Consider the following 19,086-nt stretch of genomic DNA (forward strand, 5'->3'; position numbering starts at 1 on the left):
CCTTTTTTTTTTTATGGAAGCCTATTTGGAACACCCAGTAGGTTCCTATGTTGGTAGGTATTGTGCTGGGCACTTAATAACTGTTACCTTCAATCTTCATAGAAACCTTACAAAAGGCTATTTTTCTTACTTCAAGACTGTAAATTACAGAGGACAAGGCTAGTTGGCCTTAGAATGAGAAATGAGGTCCCACTGATTCCAAAATGCTTGGCCATATTGTCCCTCATCCACATCATATCATACACATGTCATTCATATCTTTCCATGGCAATCTGTTCACCAATAATGAATACCAAATGGTTCTAAAGATTTATTAAAAACAATATAATCTATTTATGTATTTCTACTATTTTGAAGTACAAATATAAAGGAAATTGTATTGAAATGCAGGTAAAATTTAGGCAGTTAATTTTAAAATTATCAAACATAAATTATTTTCTCTTACTTTTCATGGTAGAGAAATACATAAATGGTTCCTCCAGCTGCCATGAGCCAGATAAACCAACGCATATGAGATGCCAGGGGTCCAAGTTCACGGAGATTTAACCTACAAACATAAACATGACAACAAAGAACAGAAGGGATAAATGAAGGAAATTCACAGAACTTGAATTTTCCTCTAGTCACTGAAAACTGAGAAAATAATTAGGATAAGAGCAGGAAGAGAAGGTATCAGAACAATAAGGAGGCAGCTGGGCAATTTGGGTAAAATTAATAACTTAAGAAAGATAAAATTCTCAGTCAACCTTTAAGACCTAAAATAAGTTCTAGCATGATTTAAAAAGAGAACCAACTAAGAACAGACAAGCAGAAGTGAGTCCCAGTACACCTGTCATGCCTGAATTTGCCTAGGAGTGCAGACTGGGGTAAAGGATACTTGTTTTTTTATTTCTGAGCATGTTTTGGGGAGTGGATTGCTTACAAAGCTTAATGAGAAACCTGAACAAATTTCTGAGCCAGAATCACATACCCATAGCAGATACCTAATACACAGACAACATGTCTCCATTACCTAGCTCTCTGCCAAGATGAAACATGAGAAGAATTATCCCAACATGTGTGATGGAAGATATTCTGTTAGAATTTAATGTGGACCATTGTGAGGTCTGAATTTTAAAATGTGAGTTCATCTGTAATAGTATCATATTAAGAATATGAAAAAAAATGCTCTAATTGGCTATGACTATAAAATTAATATTTTCAAATGGAAAAGGTGCACTTGCAAAGCTAAACTAAATGTGAATAAACTGCCTATTTTGATACCTGATTCCTCAGCTCATACTTAATTTTTTTTATTTATTTACTTACTTTAAATTGAAATGTACTTCACAAAAGCATTCAAGCATTCTCGCTCCAATATGAATCAGACCTATAATTTAGTAAGATGTATTGGGGAGAGCTAGCACTTATTTTTATACTAACAGATAATTATGCTTCTTTGGAACAAGTGAGGCTACATTAGCCAGAATCTAGAAGTCTGCTTTTCTAATGACTATAGCAATTGATGGCATAATAAGAACTTCTGAGTGTTTAAAATTGAACCATGTCTTGATAAGGTAAAACTAATGTTTCTTTAATTATGTGCTTCAAAGCAACATAAGATTGCATTTTATCTGTACCAACAGGAAAGTAAGATCAAGAAAATGGAAGAGAATACGAGATATTTTAAATAGTTAAAACTAATTTGGCTAGTTCACTTACTCAGATAGCAAAGAAATGAGAATGTGCTGCATAAATCTCAAAAGGAAGCTTGCTTTTCTCATATATATTTACAGCACTGTTTACTTGAACAATTCAAGTTCTGAAAAGCAGCAGAGGTATATGGAAAGAATATAGAGGGCAAAGTTTATATGTTTAAAAATGAACATGCTACCTACAATTAAGTTCATAGCATTCACGTCCTCTTAGACAATTCAATTCTCAGATTCATTCTAAACAGCAATATTTCTCACTTCAAAACTACAATCTGACCCAAGTAATCAAATAGGAAAAAATGCATATATTTATGTCCTTCAGGGGGAAATGGGATATATGCATGAGAGCTGGGGGCAGGGAGAGGAGGAATAGAAGAAAAGAGAAATGAGGAATTCTAATCATAAAAATATTGCCTTCAAGAATAGTTTTATCTTACCATGGAGTATAAGATGCTGCAATGAAGAAATAAATAACCATTCTATCACACATGTGAAAACAATGCTCCACTGTCCTGGTAAGGAAGAAAACACAAGTTAGCACATTTAAAAAAAAATGTTTAGACTGAAAGTATGGGTTATCACTGCACTATGTTGCGATTTCCATTCCTGTTCTAGTCTCTCATGACATTTATAACTTGCTCTTCTTTGTTTTTTTTTTTTTTTAATATTATGAAGCCACAAATAAAAAACTTTATATTGACTTTCAGGTTGTTCACGCAATACATATTCTTACCATGTATAAGACAGAAATAGAGCCCCATGATAATTAGGAAGTCTAAAGTGATTAAAAGAAATGAAATCTGTCTTTTCTGATATTGTCCATTTCTTTCAGCACCTATCTAACAGAGAAATGAAATTCCTTGACAGCAGATCACCTCCTAGTTCTTCCCACAGCGTAGGGCATGAGGTCCTGATGTTCAGCAAACACTCCCTGAACTCAGGCTACACTCTTCATGTCTGTTTAGAATGTCTTTAAAAAAGCTTTCATTTTTAAATACCCCAGAGTAGATAGGAGGATGTAATAAAGGCAATGCAGTAATTTAGGAAAAGCAATAACAAAAACACATAACAATGCATTTGCTACAAGAGGGTGGCCACTCAGATTTCTAAGTAAGTTCCTCTTTCCAAAATCGAAGTCAGGAAATGTATGCACCAAGATCTGCCTCATGGAGGTCTACTCAAAATGGCTTAAGCAGAATCTGCCCTTTTCTGAAGTGATTTAAAAGTATAAATGCACAGCATCACCTTGGATCTCTCTTCAGTGTGCAGGAGGTTCCAACGACAATCTGATGGAGCACTAGCATTAGGCTTGACCTCCCCCCACACAGTATTGACCCAACAGACTGATCAGGACCTGTGTTAGTGAAGTGAGAATACATTTGTGAAGAGGAATGGTTTTTAGTTTAGTGGCCGGAAGCTACAACTTACCCCCAATGTAACTCAGGTCACAGATCTAAAGAAGCAAGCCCTAGATCAATGCTTCTCAAATTTGACTACTATGTATTACAATCACCTGGGGAGCTTTAAATTGTTGTGCCATGGACTTCAGCCCAGACAATTCTACTTTAAGGCTAGAAATGTGATAGAGGGTCCAAGGAAAGGGAGTATCTGTTTTGAATTTATTTTTTCCCATTTTCCCTAACCTTCTGGAAGGACTACAACTCCTAGCAAGTTTTGGGGCCTTTTTAATTCTGCTTTCTAGATTGTCAAGACATTCTTAGAATAGGGAGCCACACCTAGAACTTAATCAAGATCTGCCACCCATTTCTCTCTCACTATTCTCACAAGTAAAATGAAAGTAATTTCTTTCTTACATAGAATGTGAAGCATTAAATGTGATAATGTAGGCCATGTAAAATATTTAGCACATAGTAGCACCTAGCACATATTAATATTTCCCTTCTCTTTTCCACTGAAATTAAGGCATTATTTGGATATTTAAAATACTTAATGCAGAGCAAAAATCTACATGTGGCTTTTGATTCTACCAGTGCTACATCAAGGTTCAAGAGAGTCTGGTTTCGTTACACTTTCCTTGTCCCTGGCAAGGAGGCCCTGAATACTGAAGTAGGCATCTACAACTCTTTATTGATTCAGAAATCTAGACATCAAAGCCAAGTCTGCTGAGGCAACCACAAGCATTGGAATATGCCAAGATGATAATGAAGTGCTCTGCTTCCAGACTGGCCTCCGCGACAGTGTGCCCTGAGGAGCCAGGGTGGGTACTTTTGTGGTTGTCTTATGAGCATGTTCCAAAGAACCCTTGAAATTCAATGCTGTGGTTTTATTTTAATCCCAGGGAACTGTCACCTTATAGGAAAGGGTAGCAGACAGCAAACTATATGCAGTATTGTGAAGGATACGGAAAAAGAAAAAAAAAAAGTGCTTAGGGGTCAAAGGTCTTGGGATGATCCATTTCTGCTGGTTTCACTGAGCTAGACAAGTCAGGTTACTTCTTTAAGTCTCAGTTTGCCCAACTAAAATTAAGGAGTTTGGATTAGATGATCTCTAAATATCCTTCCAGCTCTGTTACTCTCGATTCTACATGTGACAAAATCAGTAGTCATCTCCAAAATCCTGCTTGTAAATGAAACATCTTTTCAATACTAGATTTTTTGAATATTTCAAGATTATTTCTTTGAAATTCTATAAAACCAAAAAGAACTTTCAAGTATTACTTTAAATCTCTCTTAGACTGCTCTGAATCCTCCTTTTTCAAGAAAAAAAATTACCCTCTTGGTTTTAATCTACTAAAAAGCTATTTCACAAGCAACCCACCCCCATCTGAATGTGCTGCTCCTTCTAAAGTTGCTCAAATGATTCCTTTACTGAGAAGGAATGTTTCTGTCTTCTTCTTGTTGGTAGGCCAATGCCCACAGCAATGTTTGCAAAGTGCCTGACAGCTAACAATAGCAAAATACTTAAATGCTATACATGGAACTTCTTTCTAAAAGCTCAGCTTCACGAAATGGTAAACCCAAACTGTCATATATCTCCTTACATCACATAGTCCTATGGTCTTTTGTAATTTTCCAACCATTTTTATATACATTATCTTATTCATCTATCACAATAACTCATGAATCAGGTATTATAACTCTCATTTTAGCAGTGAAGAAACTGAAGCTCCTTGAGGTCAAGTGACTTACCCAAGATTAAGGGGCAGGACTAGGACTCAAAACCCACTTGCTGACTCCAAAGTCAATGTGCTTTGTCACTAACCCATGGCTATTGCTTCTTACAGTAAGTATCCTTGGTGTGCTAGATAGAATTACAAAATTGCTCTAAGGATTATAAGTTGTTAAGTCGTGGGGAACCAGTGAGTTATTATTTGTGGTTATTAGCAAAGGCTTGCTTTCTTAGATGCTAAGAGGGAGAGGAATCCTCGAGCTCTGTCCAACCCAAAGAAAGTGTTCTGATTACAGAACAGCACTTTTTTGAACCCTCCAACATCTACTGCTTCCCTCCTGCAACAAGATGTCCACTCTTTGCCCCATGTGACTAAAAACATGCCAGTTTGGGAGGATGACAATATACTGAGTCAACTAGTTTGACCTATTTAAATAGCATTTTATCCACTGTACCTTAAGTGACTCTTTTTCCATGATACAATGTGAAATACTGTGGAAACGATGAAGAGGGCACAAAGGCCCATCCCATAAATCCATGCTGTTATCTTTTCCCAGCAGTCATCAGACAGCCGATGGAGGAGGGCACTGCCCACAATGGCCGGAACAATGAGGAACTGGAGGAAAGGTAATGAGAAGTAAACATCCTAGCCATCATGAAAATAAGACTTTTGCTAAAAATAGAGGCTTAGCAAAATAATTTTCTAAGAAACATTTTCCTTTCTTGAATAATCATGAGAGCACAATGAAGTGGTTAGCTCTTGCACTGGAAGCACACTGTTCCCAGGGACTGTGCCAACCAAGGTGTACACCAATAGGCAGGCAAAGATGCAACATTACTCAACTGTTGCAAAATAGATGTTCTTTATCCTGATTTCATTAAAGAAGGGCACATTTCATTCTACTCTCTAATCTGATTTGGAGTAGGTATTTAAAATATTCAAATACACTAGGTGCATGCCTTTAATCCCAGCAACTCAGGAGGCTGAGGCCCCAGTTCAAGGCCAGCCTGGACAATTTAAAAAAGTAAAAATAAAAAGGGCTGAGGATGCAGCTCACTGGCAGAACACCCCTAGGTTCAATCAGTACTTCAAAAAATAAATAAAATAAAATAAATACAGTGTTCAAATGCCATTCATATGCCTAGATTTCTCATGGAGGTCCAGATTTTAAAATATTCTGTTCTACTGCCCCCATGGGCTACTGAAATTCCAATGTTTCAGTAAAGGGTCAATGAATGAATCAAGTCAATGACTAATATTATGCATACAACACCACACACACACAAAATCAATTATTCAAGTCATGTCCTGATTTTTAGTTTGAATCTGTTCATTCTATCCATTTGGGAGTTACTGCAGAATGACAGTAATTTTGCAGCATTTCATTTTTAATTCTTTTGTTTTTAAGTAAACAAGAACAATCCGCTTTTAAGGCTCAACTACTCAAAAAATTTTAAGAAGCCAGAATCTTAGAATTTTGATCTCTGTGAGGAAGAAAAGGGGAAGAAAGGAGAAATACCAAGAAATGATATTCACCAAATAATATTGTTACATCATGTGCATGTATGAATATGTAACAACAAATGCCACCACGTGTATAATTACAATGCATGAGTAAAAAATATGGAAAAACAGAGAGGAAAAAAAAAAACAAAGAATTTTACTCTATGCTAATCTAGTTATATGAGTGTAGCTGTGACTAGTAAGCATTTTATAATACAGAAACTCCCAGTAAAAATTTCCAGAAATTCCCAAACACTTTATTAATTATTAAAATAAGCACACCTAATAAAGAACAAATATTTTGGCAATCTTTTTGTCTTTTTTGGTTCCCAACATCTATTGTTGCCTTCCTGCAACAGAATGTGAAATCTTGAGAGTTGGGACTGGTACAAATTTTCAGATGCCAAAGATTTTATTGGCCCAGAGCAAAATTAGAATAAGGGCAACGACATAAAGATGCTCATAAACAAAGTTACCTGATTTAAAGAAACATCCTTTGAGATATGAGCATTTTACTTTTTATGTTAAAGTGTCCTCTCTTTAATAAAATGATGACAAGAGAAGGTTGTTCTTTAATCTGTTTTAGACACTCCACTGGTTTCTGAAATTCAATTATCTGATATTAAGATTACATTTTCTGTTCTAAAGACAATATGAGGTTTTGTCAGTTTTTCTTTAATTTCAGCTTACATAATTGTTCCTTCACTTGTGACATATTCAGAAGTATAAGGATTTTTAGGTCTGTTCTAAATAAGTATTATTCCTAAAGGTGAGCTGTATATCTCAATACCCAGACCATTACACTGTACCAGCACTATCTATGATAATTAAAGTAGCTACTTATAAACACTCGTCATTAGAGGAATCATTTGGCCATTTTCTATATTGCATTTCTAGACTATCTCCCAGCCACTGTTTTCCCCTCAAAAGCCTCACAAAATGCAACTGGCAAAGGGAATAATAAATCAAAGATAAAAATGAAATTTATAATGACATAAGGAAATGACAACTATGTGACATTAACAGGAAAACTATGGAAATATATACATACCCACAAATACTGCATGCACACACAAAAGAAATGTATCAAAGTGTTAACAGTTTGTTTCTGAGTCATTTTGTTTTTAAAATATTTTTCAGTATTTTTAGAGTTTCTTATACTATGTATATTTTGCTCTTTTAAAGGAAAAAATTAAAAGCTTGGTGATCAAATCCAGCTTTGTCTTCAGCAATACAGAATAATATCGCTCTGAGAAATAGTGGTTACTGTGGAGATGGATATAGGTGCCTCATTTCACTGAGTAAAAAAAGCATCTTTTTTTTGAACAAATTGTGAACTCTCCTTGCCAAATGGGCATGGCTGGATTGTCTTGAAAAGGCAATTCCAAGGGTGAGTCTTCATAACCAAGGTGTGTTTTTGGCTGTCCTATAACTAGGAGATTTACTTATTACTATTCTTTTAAAGATGATTTTACTGGGAAAAGGAAGTTGAGGATAGAGCAGACAGCAGGTTAGAATACACAAAGCATTCTCCATGTCCACACAGTTTCTGGTGAACAAGACCCACTGCTAATTTCTGGGTAGCTAAGGTCACAGAGGTGAGTAAACCCAACTAATCATGCAGAGGTTATTAGAGCTAATTACCCTTCCTCCCACCAGAACCCTATGGGCAGAACAGCAATAACAGAAAACATGTACTCACTGCATGTGTGTAACAGTTAGCAGCATGTTCATAGCAAGTTGGTTTGTAGCGGCCATTGGCTGGAGCCCGATGGTTCATGAAACTGAAGAAACAAAAAGCCATCATGTGAATAAAGCTTAAAGCAATGGGAAGAACAATGAGATAGGCCTGCAATGACTATTTATTCTAAATGAAGAGGTCACTGGTGAAAATACATAGTTACAGGAAGAAAATAAGAAGCCATTAAAAAAATGTAGACTGGAATAATACCAGTGATCCTAAAGCAAATACCCAGGTCTACTGAATAAAGTTTTCTTTTAGTTTACTCAAAAGATAAACCTTCTACCAACTAAAACAAACAGAAACCATATTCAACACTTCAATTGGTATCCCTAATGAGCCAAAAAAGTCATAATCAAATGGTTAATATTAAATATTAATAGAAAAAAAACAAGGGAATTTTCTGGACTTCAGTTGTTGTCATTAAATGAAAAGATATATGTTGTATTTGAAAGGTTTCTGTTTTCTCTCCCAGAATGTATACAGCTTTATATATGCAGATCTTTATAAAGCCTACATCCCACAATTAAAGGCTTGCCCAACTAGTTTCCCCATATTGTGTTACCTGTTCTGGCAGCAGACGGTTTAAATGATACCTGGCTTCCTCTAGGCCACCTAAACAAGCAGGTATATTTTCACCTTCATTCTTCCTGAATTAAAGGAGTTTGCTTCAAAAACCAAACACATGACTAGTACCTGATATCCTGGCTATAAAATTTATATATCTCACAAATTAGCATATGGATGTAAATATTAAAACCTGTTACCAATACAGATACATGCTGGAATTCCATACTTCCTGTGTACCCAGACACTATCATAATCAGCAACAGAATGAAAACCTAAATACACAAGACCAAGAGATGACAGTGCTCATCTATTTCAGTGTGCAGATGAGGATGCCCCTAAATCTGCACTCACCCAGGTTTCATGGTGGATCCAGGATTACTCTGACCACTCTCAGGAGGAGAAAAAAAACCAAAAAAGTATAAGCAAAGCAGAAATAAAGAGGGGTCAAAGAGCCCTTATCTTTTTGTATGAGCTAGTTTGGAGGAGGGGAAAAGTTTTTGCCACTAACAAGTTTTGACTAGTCACATATTATTTGTTGACATGATGAAAACCCAGACCAGGCTGACCAAATGGCAGAGCCATATTGCCAAAAACTGGCTAAAACATGGTAGCAAGCCATTCTAAACAGGGCCCAGTTGGTGATAAAAAGACTGGCCAATATTTTCTCCCTGATTAAGAAGGGCCTTAAATCCTTAAATCAAATAAATAAAAACCAAATGGCAGTTCTGTCAACCCCATACACACAGTTCAGGTGGAATATCTACTATGGGATGAATTTGGGACAGTGAAGATCTTGAACCATCAATGGGTTAGATATTTAATTAGTAAAATATCTACTTATTGATGTTGTCCACCTGGTGACTTGAAAACTATTTTTTAAAAATCTACAGCAAGCAGCTTCTGAATTTATCCAAACTATTCTCACACATAGAGAAATGATTTCAAGCAATCATCTTTTCTCCCATGATAATCCTTTAAATAATTTTGCTAATTTCCTAAGGGATGATAGTGTTGCTATACAGCTCTTATAAGTAAAAAGAAAAATAATTACGCTCTTGGGAAGAATGCTTTCAGTGTCTGAAGCATTGAAGGACCTACCACATCATTACCCTGAGACATAACAACAGAGCTACAAGTAGCACAGCCTAGTGGGAATTTCAATGGGTAAAAAGTAAGGCTCCAAAATGGCTGAAGTTAGATTAAATTGAAAATGCTCCATGTAGGGTACAGTAAGTAGGATCTGTCTACCCACCAACAGGCTGCAGCCTAAGATAGCAATTTATATCTCTGGCAGCCCAATCTAAAAATAGACAGGCCATTACACAGCATCAGGGATAGATTTTCACATTTTTCTCCTATAAGCAAAGAAGCTGGTGGCCATGTTTTTGACAGCGTGGTCCCTGCTCACCTGGAAAAATTCAGGTTAAAAATAAAGTAGGAAGTTGTAGAGAAAAAAAGCCCCTGTCTAGTGACTTAAGGGAGTCTCTTTTGATGGACAGGAACCAGATTAGGGCAATAAGGAAAAGTAAGAAGCAAGTATCTTGAGAGCATTTCACTGTCTGGAGCTCAGAGGGATAGACAGCACAATTGTTCTGCTAGAAAATTTTAATAGAATTTTTCCATTTCTCTCTGATCTACCAGCATGCCATCAAGCCTCCTCCACAGTGTTCTGAAGAAATTACTTCTAAGACCTAAATGGAAAAGCAGATGTAAAATGCAAATAAACTCCCACACATGTGCCTAATCTCTTCCTCCAAAAAAGAACAGAGAAAGGTTCAAGTGTTATGGAGAATAGGCACCCATTTACAGAAGACATCTCTGTTAAGGTAGAGTAACCTAATGGTTACCCAGTGCTCAGAAAAGGGTAACCAGCATGCTGGGAAGGGTCTGAAGGAAGGTGATTTAGTCACAGGGATGGGAACCACACTTAATACATTATTAGTTAAGTAGGGGTTTTTAATTCATTGCCTCACTTTGTCTTTCAACATTCTCTCTTGCCTCCTCCTTGCCCAGTGTCCTTATGTGGCCATCCCATGTGATAGAATGCAAAACTACAGAGGGAAAGAACAATTAGGGATCCTGGAACAAGCCTTAGCAATTTACCAGCAGATCTCGGAGGCCTATGATCAAATCCCACAAGCTGTCTTTGATTCCTCTGTGTTCCTTTCTCCAAGTGCAACATCATTACCTTCAAAATACATTCCAGGTCAGTACTTCTCTCTACAACTCCACAATTCCTACCTTCAATCAAGACACCAACATCTGAAGTCTGTGAAAATATAGCCTCTTAACTGGCCTTGCTGCCTGTCCTCACCCAGACTCTCTTCTTTAATACAGCAACCACAGAGTCTAACCTGCAGATCACATCACAACCCTCCCTATCCCAACTTAAGACCTATCTTTTGGTAACACTATATCATGTCCCTGGTCCACAAGCCCTGGGTAGTGTAGTTTTCACTTCTCCAATCTCCAGGTACTCCCTTCCTGCAGCTACACCCTCCAGCTACAACACCTTTCTGTTCTTTCAACAGGTCAAGGTATTGTCTGCCTCAGGGCACTGGTTGTTTATTTCTGCAGGAAAACTCTTCCCCAGCAGGCTCAGTTCTCTTCTCATCCTTCAAGCTTAGCTCAGATGTCACCTGCTCAGAGATTTTTCCAGACCTTCCTACCTAAAGTGTCACTTCAACCCTTCCCAACAACCACAGACCTTATCATAATTCGTAAGAATTTTTAAAACTTGTTTTTCCGTTTCATCTTTCCCCACTGTAGCATCAATCCCATGAAGGCTGTCTTGTTCACTATGTCATTTCCAATCCCAAGGACAATGCCCAGCTTATTAATGAAGTTTAATAAAAAAAATGCTCAATGAATAAATGAATAGAAAGACATTTCCCATATATCCAACTACTGCTCAACTATTTTAACACAATTTAGTTTTCCTGGGGGTTCAGCAGGTTCTGTAAGAGAAACAGGCAGTTCTACTGTCAACGCAACTTGGAATTTCAAAAAACGAAAACTCAAAGATCGAGACTACAGATCCTCCAAGGGCCCCTTCAACATCACTTAGGCCAATCCTGGGCACAGCACCTTACTATTTATTAGCTCCCCTTTGGAACTGAGCATATTTGTTCAGGAAGTGTATAATGCCAATGTGACTTCATTATTAAATAAAGGGAGAAGGCATATCTAAGGAGACCACCCCAATCCTATGATTCAATACTCTAAAAACATGCAAAACAGGCACCCATGGAAGGCTTCTAACACTGCAAGATAAGATACTTTCCCATATATTCAATCTTGAAGCTAACCATGGTTCACAAGGCTGGGATGAGGAAGAGAATATCCATATCCTCAGAGACGTTGTGATGTGGACACAGAAAAAGAAAGGATGAGCCATCCACAAGGGTGATAGGGAGAGAGACACAAAACTGAACTACTGGGTCTGCCCCTTCTTAATTGTGCCTATAGGCAAGTTCCCTGTTGTTCTTTAAACCTATTTGTTCTTCTATTAAGTGGGTATAAAATTCTGTCTTCAATGGTTATAGTTGATGAGATGGGTAAACTATAAGTACCCAGACAGTGCCTTGGCACAAATAGGCACTCAATTAATGTTAGCAGTTATTATCATTAGTCAGATGTTGTGAATGGGGAGGAATGACTATATATGTATGATGTGGCATACTGGGATTCTCAACTGGGAAACCAATAAAATAAGCAAGAAAATATTGTGTTCCTCTGTAATCTTTCACATCCTCAGTTTTTTGAGAAACCACAATTGCATAAATCCCTCCAGTTAGGATAGCAGTCTGTTTCCTTACAGCCCTCCTTCATAGGAATGGCAGAACTGTGGATGCTGACCCAAAGCCACAGTAACCACCAAGTTTCATTTTGAACAAAGCAGCAAGGTGTTCTTGTAATTTAGGCATAGCTACAAACTGTGGCCTAATGAAATGTCTTTACTGCAATCCAGTGCTTTTCAATTGGGTCTAAATGATCTATCAGGAGAAAGAGGACACTATTTCAAAGACAGCATGTCCCTCCCTACAATTCCTGTGTAATTTACGTACCTGCAAATATAGTGAATCCTCAGAAAGATGTGTAACGAACACAGCTTCCAGAAAATGTAGGCTAGTATTCTCAACATTTTAATGTGTAAACCACAAAAATCAGGACTTTCTAGTTATATTACTTTTTATTTGCAAGTTTTATTTTCAAGTTCAAATTGATGCTTACAAATAGCTTTCCAATCTAGCCTATCATAAACAAGAAATTACAGAACCACTCAATTCTTCAATCAAAATCAATGTAGATCTAGATGTCATAAAGAAACTGTTAATATCCACAGTGCACAATAATATGCATCTGCTGAGAAAATTACTATCTATACCTCACCAAAAGAAAATGCCTGTATTTTCAATTGTTAAATGGATAGAAGAATCTAAAATCACATTACAGTGATGCTAATAAAAACTAGACAGATTATTGTCCAGCAAAAAGAAGGCAGGATCCTAAGTGAAATTGGTTGGGCTTTTTTTCCCCTTTCATTTCTTTTAGGACTGTTTGAATGTTTTTGCAACAAAAAATAAAACAGGATTTTTTGTTCTTTCTTTAAAATAGAAGAATTCAAAGGGGCAACAAAGAAATACAAACTTAATCAAATAGGGAAGGGGTAGTTTCACAGAATAGAGCCACTGTTCTCTGAAAACAGGAAGAACACAGATGTGCAGACAAGTAAAACCAAATCAAACAAACCACATGCATAGAGCTTCACAAAGCATGCCTGAACCACTGTTACATTCTCCCTTATCCCCTACAGTCCCCAATTCTGATATAAGGTTTTAAAGCCAGAACCTTTCGTTCCTTTTTGCCCTTAGAAACATTGATATGAAGTTCCCATTTGGGAAATGGTGCCAGGCTTTGTACACCCTGAGTGATGAGCAATATTAAGAAGCCAAATCTTCAAGTTGGTCCCCTTCCTGATGGCACAGACTACCACAACTCATGGGGGGCGGGGGTTGTTGGCTCCTTTACCTTTTGGGACTAGGAAAAGAACAAGATAAGTATAATGGGTAAGTTGGCAGTGAAGGAAGATACTGGAAGCAAGAAAAAGGTGCACTTGAAAATTGTAAAATTAAGGCAGTGCCTAAAAACTCAACTAAAACCTCCTTGTAAGATTTCAGGTATGTCTTACTTTAAGTTCCCCATCACAGCCTGCTAAGCTAGCTGGCTGGTGGTGAAGGTCTGGGAATAGGGATGGCTGCCTTGTTCAGACAAAGGGATGGAGAGTTACTACAAACATTGGAGGGGTGAACTTTCACCCACTTAAACGAAACAGAAAAGCCCAGAGCTTCCTCTGGGAACTATGGGCCAGCGGCCTCCATCCACTGCTGTAGGGCAGAGACCAGCAGAAGTGAAGGCCGAGGTGCGCACCCCCCACCCCTCGCGGTCTGGCGTCCCCACCAGCTCTTCAGTGAAGAAGCAGCCGACCTGCCTTCCGGTGGCGCCTCCTGGGTTCCTCCTCCTCTTGGTTTCCCAACCCAAGCGTCTCAACAGCAGGTCTCTGCACACGAAAGCTCTGCACTTGCTCCTTCGCTGAGCCCAAAATAGCATGGCTCTGGCATTCTTAAGCCTGACAACCCAGCGAGGCCCCGACATGGTCAGAGAAGGCTGGGCCGGATGAGCATGCCTCAGTTTCCCTGTTGCTGGGGCCATTCACAGACAAAGCATCCAAACCGCCCAGGTCACTCTCCCCCGCTTTACAACACGTCAGGACTCACTAACAACCCTCATTCCGTGCGCCCCGGGGAGATCCCTCCCCGGGGGTAAAAGGATGGAGGCCAAAGCCTGGGCGGGAGGACTCGGGGGGCGGCACTGAGGCTGGGGCTCGGGTCCTCAGGGCTAGCAAGAGCTCTGCTTGGATGGGGATCCGGCGGGCAAAACCAGAGAATTCCTGGGAACCAGGGCAAGAGCGGGCTCCGGATGCGCAGATCGCGAGGGGCCATCCAGGTCAGGCGCGAGCTCCGCGGAGGAAGGGGATCACCCAGGGACAGAAGGGCAGGGAATCCCTTGGGAGCCGGACCAAGCCAGGGCGCGGGATCCACCGGGATGCACCCAGGTGAGGAGCCAGGACCCACGCGCGAAGGGGCGGAATGTGGGGACCCATTCCCAGCACCAGCGGCGCGGCGGGCGCGCCAGCCTTCTCACCGCTGGAATCGATTCTTGAACCGCATTGATCCTCCGCTCCTCCTCGGGGGCCGGGAGCTCCGTCTCGTCAGCACCGGCGGCGGGGCGCGCGGCCCTCATGGGCTTGGGCTGCTCCAGAGGCCGCCTGCGTGCCCGGTGGAGCCGCTGGGCCGGAGTGGGCCACGCTGGGGGTCGGGACAGGGCCGGGGCCAGATCGGGCGGCTGGGGGCGGGAGGGAGGCCGCTTAAACGGCCCCGGCGCCTCCCGCCTCCCGCCTCCCCAGGTCCTCCGCCCCCGGGTGCCCGCGCCCCGCCCCACCGCCCAGGTCCACCCCCGCCCGCTCCGCCCTTCTGCGTGCGCCCGCGGCCGCCAGCGCGTCACCGCACCGAGCGGCCAATCAGCGCCCGGAGCGGCGCGGCGGCTACGCTGCCATTCATTTCTGAGGCGCTCGGGCGGTGGGGCGGGGCCTTACTGAGGCGGAGGCGGGGCGAAGAGAAAGGGGAGGGGCGATGGAAGGGCGGCTGTCTTCCATACAGCGTTGAGATGCAGCATGAATGGAGATGGAGGAGGGGGAGAGGAATTATAAAAGGATTTGGACTAAGACTCTGAAAAGCAATTGTGGAAAACATAGGAAACAAGGACCTCTGATCACATTCTATTCTTGTCTCGGTATCATTCACCCATCCTTCGTCATTCATTTCTCCATCTTTCTATTCCTTTATTTCTTCATTATTTTGAGCGTCAACTGGCTATTGTGAGAGATCCAAGGCAGATTTTTAAAACCTTTGCTTGTCTGTCATATGAAAGGATTGAAACCTTTAAGGAATAATCTAACACTGAGATTCAATGAGAACCATGAAAGGAGGGATCTTCTACAGGGATTCTTTTATGTTATCCTCCCATTTATCTTTTGATATTTTATCCAAGCAGCTTCTAAACCATCTAAAATATAATGCTGAATCAGGATCTTGTAGCTAAAGCTTTTGAACTCAGTGGGCTTTCTGGAAGAGAGGTTCAAATGGATGAAAGAAATAGGAAAATGAATGAGTGATTTACTGAGTCTTTCTGGGACCACTTCTGGAATTTAAATGTGCTCCCCTCAGTTAATCTGTCCATATCATTCCCTACTCCTCAAAATGGAAACTCTCAAGAGAGCTTTAAGCCAGCTTGTTAGGGGGGTTTACTCTGCTTGCAATGAAGCATTGGAAAGCTGGAGAAGGATTCTTCCACCCATAATTTAAATTTTACCCATAATTTCCTTTTCTTTAAGTCCTAAGACCAGAATCTAGAGGGATGTTTTCTATGGTGATTGCATTATTTTTTTTTTCAGGAACATTTCTGGATAGGCATTATCTTCCTCATTCCACACATAAGGAAACTGAGGCTTTTAGAGGTTAAGATACTTGTCAAATACAAAACTCATACTATCTTCCTCTAGCAATAAAGCCCCAGATCTTTTCAGTATGCCTGGCTGCCTCTTCCTATGTTTTAAAGTAGTGTATGTCTTTTTAAATATACACACACTTTCTCTCTCTTTTTTTCCATACTAAGCCATGAAAATGAAGATGGACTGAAAAAGTCTATTATTTGACTACTTAGGACTACTGAGTTAAGTTATAGGGAGGGGAAGGTAACAAAGGAAAGAACTAATAAAGATGGATGAAAATAACCATATGAAATAGCATAAGAAGGGTTATAAAGAAGGAACTTCAGTTGTAACAATTATACCAGTCTGTCGGAAGATGTTGATAATGGAGGAGGCCATGCATTTGAGGGGGGAGATTTATGGGAAATCTCTGTACTTTTGCTGTGGACCTAAAATGGCTCAAAAAAAAAAAAGTCTTAAAAAAGAAAGTAGTGAAGTACTGTTATATGCTGCAACTTGGATGAACTTTGAAAACACAATGTTAAATGAAAGAAACCAGTTACAAAAGACCACATATTATATGGTTGCATTTATATATAAATGTCTAGAATAGACAAATCCATAGAGACAGAAAGTAGATTAGTGGTTGTCTCAGCAAGGGAGTGGGAAGGTATTGGAGAGGAAATGCTAAGAGGTATAAAGTTTCTTTTGGTAACTAAAGAAAATATTCTAGAAGTGTGATGAGGGATACACACTCTGTGAACACAGTGTAAGCAATTAATTGTACACTTTAAATGAATGGTTTAGTAATGAATTGGTATGGTTTGATTTCTGAATGGGGCTGGTTTGGTATAAGGGTAATGGGGCTGAATAAGGCTGTTAAAAACTATTTTGAAAAACATCGTTTTTATAAAAAGATAAAAATCAAAACAGATTAAAATGGCTGGAGCAGGAAAACTATATTACTTATACTTTTATTAAAATTTTTCAAGAAGCTCAGACTTAGTAGGTACTCAACAAATACATGAATTTGAGAAAACATAATAACTGAAAGCAACAACAATACCATGAACCAACAGATGTCAGGTCATATCCTGAGAGTGGGTCATGGATGTGCAGAGATGTGCAATCAGAGTGTGGTGAGGCTAATTAGGGGAGGGAGGGAGAAAAAGAAGTCTGAGGATGGAGTTTGAATGAAATACCAGCATGATTTGGCATAGCCTTTCATAAAAATAGATTTAATAGGATAGAATAAAATACCTTGACCTACAAATGTCTCTTCTACAGAATCATAGGAATATTAAAGGAAAGTGGCATCTTTAACAAATATGATCAAAGTTTTAAATTAGCCTGATCATTCATGAAGCCTATCTTCCATGGTAAATGCAGGCCTCAAAAAATAAAAATAAAACACAATAAAAATAGCATCCTTTGAACACCTGCCACACTTTTTATTTTTATTTTTTTTAAAACTGAAGTTTCCCTTTGCATCTCCTTCCGAGAAGGAACCCAGTTGTGTTTGCGGAAAAGATACACCAGATTCAGATTCAATTTAGAGATTAGGCGGGTTGGAGCAGAAGAAAATGGAAAGTTGTTGGTTCTAGTTTTTTTTTTTTTTATCAGCAGGATGTGACATATTTCTTGAGCTCAGAGAGGCCGTTGTTCTTTCTGAGAACCTGTAGGCACACGTTTGCACACAAAAAAAGCCTGTGCCTAGATAGAAGGGATTTTTGACAGAGAAGACTTAAGGTTCAGAGGTAACCTTGGGGAGAATACTCTGCTCACTGAGGGACACAGAGACCCTGGATAGATGCCTACCACACTAGGAAGCACCAGGGACGCCCTCCCCTTGATATGACGTGATCAACAAATCAGAAAATAGCAGACCTGCTCCAGATTTGACTCTCAATGTCCTGGAAAGGTGACTAAACTTCAGTGATTGGCTTTCAGTCTGTCTCTTTGCAAAGATGGCAGAGTAAATCAGTTATTCAAAGGTAGATGCTTCCAGCCTTTTCCCCTTTCCTAAAGAGAATATCTTTTCCTATTTGGTCTTTTGTCCACATTCCCTTACCTGCTGGGAATGCTTGTCTCTGGTAGCTCCTAGACTTTCATGATAAAATAATGGGAGAAAACAATGGGAAGAAGGAAAAATCCAAGGGGGCGGGGAAGGGAAGAACTTAAGAAAATAAGATATATTGATCTATATGATGAAGATGAATGAAAAAAGAATCCATTATCTGGGGGGATGTTGGTCAAGGTGTTTTGAGAGGTGAAGAGGGATTTAGCAAAGTAAGAGGATTCTCAGAATAAGGAATTTGAGTAGAATGAGAAGAAAATGAAAGGAACTGGGAGAAGTTTTATTAAGCGAATGTAATAGATATGCTAATATTTTCTAGCAAATACAATTTTGAGTCCCATTTAAAATTAGTGGTTATTATCAACTGTTTGGATGTATTGATTCAACAGTGACTCAGAGATGAGATGGCATGGAAAGGGGAGGTACAATGGTTACACGGATTAATTTCTTTGAGTGCCTAACATGGTCCTAGAACTTCTGTATCCATTATTTTATTTTATTCATTAAACCCTCCTGTGAGGTAGATAATATCATGCTTATTTAATAAATGAAGAAGATAATGCTTACAGAGGTTTTTGCAAAATGCTTCAATTTGTATATGGAAGTAAAAAAGTTAAGATATAGACATGAGCCCAGGTTTTCTGACCCCAAGCTCAATGCTTTTCCTGTCCTTGCTTCATCTCAGTATATGACTGTGTCATTCCTCATGGCACAAAGCAGCATTCTTCTCTCAGTGGACAATCAATAAGTGGCATTCTGTTAGCTATAGTGGTTGTTTCCCCTCAAAAAAAAAAAAAAAAAAAAAAAGATTATTCTTTGAAT

At 39.3% G+C, this 19,086-nt stretch overlaps 1 protein-coding gene across 1 annotated transcript in view; it reads right to left on the reverse strand.

Moving 5' to 3' along the window:
- The window catches only part of Mmd (monocyte to macrophage differentiation associated), a 30,020-nt gene extending 14,913 nt beyond the window's left edge, over window positions 1-15,107 (reverse strand). The window contains exons 1-5 of the mRNA XM_076870614.2: window positions 14,843-15,107; window positions 8,030-8,111; window positions 5,279-5,439; window positions 2,132-2,206; window positions 446-547 (exon numbers count right to left, since the gene is read on the reverse strand). Coding sequence (XP_076726729.1) covers window positions 446-547; window positions 2,132-2,206; window positions 5,279-5,439; window positions 8,030-8,111; window positions 14,843-14,868 — 446 coding nt within the window. The 5' untranslated portion in view covers window positions 14,869-15,107. The remainder of the gene's footprint in view (window positions 1-445; window positions 548-2,131; window positions 2,207-5,278; window positions 5,440-8,029; window positions 8,112-14,842) is intronic.
- Between the last annotated feature and the right edge of the window lie 3,979 nt (window positions 15,108-19,086).

This window comes from Callospermophilus lateralis, chromosome 11 (assembly GCF_048772815.1).
Source record: "Callospermophilus lateralis isolate mCalLat2 chromosome 11, mCalLat2.hap1, whole genome shotgun sequence".
NCBI classification, from domain to species: Eukaryota; Metazoa; Chordata; class Mammalia; order Rodentia; family Sciuridae; genus Callospermophilus; species Callospermophilus lateralis.